Here is a 5,835-nt window from a genome sequence, read left to right on the forward strand (position 1 = left end):
CTTTCTTATATGCCTATATGTGATTATCCTATATATATAAAAGGCTAATATGCAAAGTGGTCCCCTCAGGAGACTGACCAACCAGGAGTTTGACAGCTCGCTATGATGTGTGCTGACCACCAGAGGCCAGCCCAAAACAAAGGAAGACCCTGGCCGGCAGCTGGCAGCCGAGGAAGGAAGGCCCTGGCCAATAGCCAGAAGACCCCGATCAGCCGTGATCGCTGGCCAGGCCTAGGGATTCTACCCGTGAATGAATTATGTGCACTGGGCCTCTAGTATATGCATAACCCATGGACACAGACATAGGTGGGGAAGGCCTGGGGGTTTGGTGGAGGGGACAAAAAGGGGAAAAATGGGAGACATCTGTAAAACTGTCAACAATTGAAAAAAGGTAGGCTTTGTAAAAACAACATACACTTCTAAGATATAGTAGAAATTAATCTTTTAGTAAAATTTGTACTTTAGTGGCCATATTATTCTATATTTTTCAGAATACTATGTAAAAATTCTGCCTAAATCACAGACCATATACCACAATAACTATTTTAAAAACATCTCTCACCTGGCTTGTGTGGCTTAGTGATTGAGCATTGAACTATGAACTAGGAGGTCACAGTTCAATTCTCAGTCAAAGCACATGCCTGGGTTGTAGGCGCAATCCCCCGTGGGGAGCATGCATGAGGCAGCCTATCAATGAATCTATCTCTCCCTTTCCCTTCCTCTATGAAATCAACAAAAATCTATTTTTAAAAAGCATTTTTTAATACAAGTTTCTCTATAGAAGATATAATTCTTAGGCTATTTATTTTGGGGTGAGGCAAATAAGTGTTTATTACATTAAGCTACATATTATTTTTAAATTGTTATAGGGAACTGAAAGATAAAATGGTGATACTAGTACGTCTAAAGATATTCATTTTGATCTGACAGTGTACATATTATTTTTCAATGTGAATAAATGCACACAGTTAATCATCAAATTGAAGATCAAGAGTATTTTATTCTATGAGTTTATAATATGTAAAATTTATTACAGACTGGTCTTGTTTTATTTATTTTATTAAATGAACACAGAAAAGTCCCTAAAATTAAGGTAATATCTTTTCATTTACATAATTGTTAGAACATAAAACAATAAAACATTTAATGTGTGCTATAACATATAGATGTTAACATCATATAAAATTTGCTAGTAATTCATTTAGTCATTAAAGCTATCTTTAATTAGCATTCCAAAATTGATTTTTTTTCTAAGATATATAATTAATGCCATGAAAAAAAATATTTTACTCTATGAATAGTGAGGGCTTGTCACAAGTCAGAGATGCCAGATATAATTCCAATTTCGTGTGAAAATGCCTCATATTAATGAAAGGTGTTCATTTCAATTTAGTACAAGTTTCTATTACCAACTTTTACCAGAAATATTTTCTACAAATCCTTTTGCCAGATTCTGTTAACCATTTTTGTAATAGACGATATAGGCAAGGTAGCTTTTCTTTAAGATTGCTAAAATCTGCACTTCATTAGAGTTAACTCATTGCTAGAATATAATATAAATTTTAAAAACTCTTTTTAAAAAAATATATTTTATTGATTTTTTTTTTTTACAGAGAGGAAGGGAGAGGGATAGAGAGTTAGAAACATTTATGAGAGAGAAACATCGATCAGCTGCCTCCTGCACACCCCCTACTGGGGATATGCCCGCAACCAAGATACATGCCCTTAACTGGAATCGAACCTGGGACCCTTCAGTCCGCAGGCCGACGCTCTATCCACTGAGTCAAACCAGTCAGGGCATTAAAAACTCTTTAATAGCTTAACATTAAAACCCCTTTTTCATTTGAAGAAATCATTAAAACAAAACAAGTTTCTAAAAATAAATATGTTTGTAACATTTTATAGCATTATACTTACCACTACAGATATCTTAAACAACCAAATAAATCCACATAGACATATATATGGTGCAGGGACTCATGTGTACAAACATACCTTTGCTAGTACATCGAATTTTTCTGCCAAGGTAGGTGTACAGGTGATAGTGACAACAGTTAGCCCCCCAAAGGGAATTATTCCTTCTGATGGGACAATATTAATGATAGACATAAGACTCCTACTGCAAACCTGTAAATGAAAATTTGCAGAAATGCTAATTATCCTTTCTTTTTAATTTTTTAAGTATAGTTGGCATATGATCTTATATTTGTTATATTAGTTTCATGTGTACAATATAGTGATTCGGCACTTTTAGACCTTACAATGTTATCATCCTATTAATTCTAGTAATGATCTGTCATGTGCAAACTTATTACAAAATTACTGACTACATTCCCCTTCTTGTTTTCAACTACCCTCACCCTTCTGGTAAACATCATTTTGGTCTCTGTTTCTATGAGACTGTTTTTGTTCTGTTTTGTTTTCTTTTTTTCTTTTCTTTTTTAAAAAATATATTTTATTGATTTTCTACAGAGAGGAAGGGAGAGAGATAGAGAGTCAGAAACATCAATGAGAGAGAAACATCGATCAGCTGCCTCCTGCACACCCCCCCACTGGGGATGTGCCCACAACCAAGGTACATGCCCTTGACCGGAATCGAACCCAGGGCCCTTCAGTTTGCAGGCCAATGCTCTATCCACTGAGCAAAACCAGCCAGGGCTGTTTTGTTTTCATTATCCTTTCAAGTTACTGTTCCAAAGCTCTCACAGGAAAGCTTCCAAACTACTATCTAGAAAGAGGTCCTCCAGGCACAGGGCATGAGATGATTGTGTAACTGATTTTCAAACACCAGATGCACATATAGTTTGAATTTCAACAAGGATTTGCAAATGGAACATTCAGTAATGGCACCTTCCAATTCAAATAGGAAGCTGAAGTTTATTGTCTGAAGTGTTTTCAAGACTCTGTAAAACTTAAAAGGATGAACTATATCTCTTAGGGAAGATGCTAAAGTTCTAGATACATCGATAATTTTGCCTTTTCCCTGATCATAAAAACTGAGAGCAAAGGTAGTTGGGAAGCAAGATGATAAAGAAACTTCCACTTCTTTGTCATTTCCTTGATAGCCTAATGTCTAAGGTATCATGTTGACATTCAAAAAAGGAACTTATGATGTGGTTTGTCAGAGACCAATTTAGCCCTGTCTACCATCCTTTAAACCAAAATAATAAAGGGAAATTAGATATTTAAAAGGAGATAGGAAAATCAGATATTTGGGGATATGAAGGAACAAAGAGCCTTCAAATCTAATTCAGAAGCAACAGAATTAAAAAAGGTATCCTCATTTGGTTATTGGGGTAAAAGACATCCTATATAATAAAAGCCTAATATGCAAATCAACCAAACAGCAAAACCGGTGGAATGACCAGTTGCTATGATGCACACTGACTACCAGGGGGCAGATGCTCAATGCAGGAGCTTCCCCCAGCCTGCAGGCCCCAGGCCAGCCAAGGAGGTGAGGGGGCGGGGCCAGTGAGGGGGCAGCACCAGGCTGGCCAAGGCTGGTGCCAGCGGGGGGCCCCCCCCAATTGCCTTGTTGGCTGCCCCACAGATTGGCCCTGATCACCAGCCAAGCCTAGGGACCCTACCAGTGTAAGAATTTTGTGCACCGGGCCTTTAGTGTAAATAAAAGCTTGAATGAAAGATCTCCAATGCTAACTTCTATTAGGAGATCTTAATAGCTTTTTCAGTTATAAGAAAAAACAAAACAAAAAATTCTATCACCACCACCTGGCAATTTAGATCAGAAAAAAACTATAAATACAGTATTTTTAGAATGGTCTGAGTTGCTACCTTGAGAGTCCTGATGACAGAGGAGAAAAGAAAAAAGTATATAATTAAATATGGAATGTGACATTGACAAAATACATTTTTAAATGGTATTTTCTTCAAATCACTTATCTATTTTTAATATGACAAAATAACAGATAGAAAGAAAAAAGAGGGTAAGAGGAGAAGAAAAGGAGAGACTAAGAAAGAAAGGAAGAAATTAATTTTATGGGAAATTAAGAGGACAAAGTAGATAAAATATACTCAGAAAAGTATCATGTGAAATATCTAAATATTAGCATTACCAAATTTATAAAGACTAAAGTATTAATACTACAGTGTTCATAGCAAAATATTCATTCAAATTATAATGTGATCTGATCTAAGTAAGATTCCAAGATTTTACATCACCTTGAAATAGGCATGGTTTTGTCCTACATTGTGAAGAATGACTTTCTTGCAAGTTGTTAAACCTTGAGGGCTATTATTGAAGAATATCTTTGGCTCCAAAAACAAGACCTTGGTGATACCACGCTAATAATGAAAGGAGGAAAGGGAAAATGCAGATGAATAATAGCAAATACCTTTTTTATGTCCAACAAATAATTTAAAATTTTTTTAGCTCCATGGAAATTTCTAAAATATGAGGTGTTATCAGATTTTATGGTATCACATGATCTCACTCATATGTGACTCTAATGAAAAAAATAAACTGTTGAACAAAATAGATCCAGAGGCATGGAAGCATGGAACAGACTGTGGAATCTCAGAGAGAAGGCGGGGGTGGGTGGGAAGGAAGAGATCAATCAAAGAACTTATATGCATGTATACATAACCTATGGACACAGGCAACAGGGCAGTGAAGGCCTGGGGCATGGGCGGGGTCTAAGGCAGTGATGGCGAACCTATGACACGTGTGTCAGAGGTGACACGCGAACTCATTCTTTTGGTTGATTTTTCTTTGTTAAATGGCATTTACATATATAAAATAAATATCAAAAATATAAGTCTTTGTTTTACTATGGTTGCAAATATCAAAAAATTTCTATATGTGACACAGCACCAGAGTGAAGTTAGGGTTTTTCAAAATGCTGACACGCCGAGCTCAAAAGGTTTGCCATCACTGGTTTAAGGGGTCAATGGGAGAAAAAAGAGGACATATGTAATACTTTTAACAATAAAGATTTTTTAAATAGAGAAAGGAAAAAAGACAAATATTTAAATTGTACTCCTAATATGAAAAAGGCAGGGGGAGTAAGATAATGCTGTGGAGGAAGTAAATCCATGACTGAGAATCATGTGAATTAATCACTGAAGGAGATGTAAGAGATCATCTACCCAACTGTACAGCGCTACCATGTGCTATCTAAGAGGAAAGAGTTCCGGGTCACCTGACTATGGGAAATAATGTGCCAAATGAAATTATCCAGGCATGGTTCTACTAGATGCCTTCTCACAGCATTTAATATGCTGATAATGTATACTTTGCTTATCTGATAATGAGGAGGAGATTACTGTGATTCACAGAATTACATTGGCACAGGACTCCCTCACCTTACCCCACACAAATCATTTCACAGAAATAATGCATCAGAGAAAACTTTTTGAAATGTTAATATTACCCACCTTTCCCATTTTACAAGAAAGCAACCATAGTCAAAAGCAACTAGACCCAAGTTTTCCAATTCCTCATTCAGTTCTTTTTACACCAGACCTTATTATCTTTATACATGATACATTATTTCTTATTATCTTAGGATGTTTTTTTTTATTTTTTAGGATGTTTTAATATATTCTTAAAATTATTTGAAGAACATGTCATGGTAATCTGAATAATAATTTTCAAAAAAAGCTACCGTATTTGCCGGCGTATAAGACGATTTTTTGGCCCTGAAAAATATGCCTCCAAGTGGGGGGTTGTCTTATACGCCAGGTACACTTCAGATAGACTGCCCATAGTGCTTGCCCCGTGCCATAGTGGCCTCCCGACGCCCGCCCACTTCATTCCACATACCGTTCAGGCATCAGCAGCGCTGCTGGGTGTATGCTCGGCTGTTATGCGATTTT

The 5,835-nt window shown here is 36.4% G+C and overlaps 1 protein-coding gene across 1 annotated transcript in view; it reads right to left on the reverse strand.

The window, feature by feature from the left end:
• CFAP47 (cilia and flagella associated protein 47) overlaps nucleotides 1-5,835 on the reverse strand; it is a 458,234-nt gene that overhangs the window by 375,355 nt on the left and 77,044 nt on the right. The window contains 2 exon segments of the mRNA XM_015571970.1: nucleotides 1,996-2,127; nucleotides 4,180-4,302. Of these exon segments, the coding sequence (XP_015427456.1) occupies nucleotides 1,996-2,127; nucleotides 4,180-4,302 (255 nt within the window).

The sequence above is a fragment of the Myotis davidii genome, unplaced genomic scaffold (assembly GCF_000327345.1).
Source record: "Myotis davidii unplaced genomic scaffold, ASM32734v1 scaffold1107, whole genome shotgun sequence".
In the NCBI taxonomy this organism is placed as follows: Eukaryota; Metazoa; Chordata; class Mammalia; order Chiroptera; family Vespertilionidae; genus Myotis; species Myotis davidii.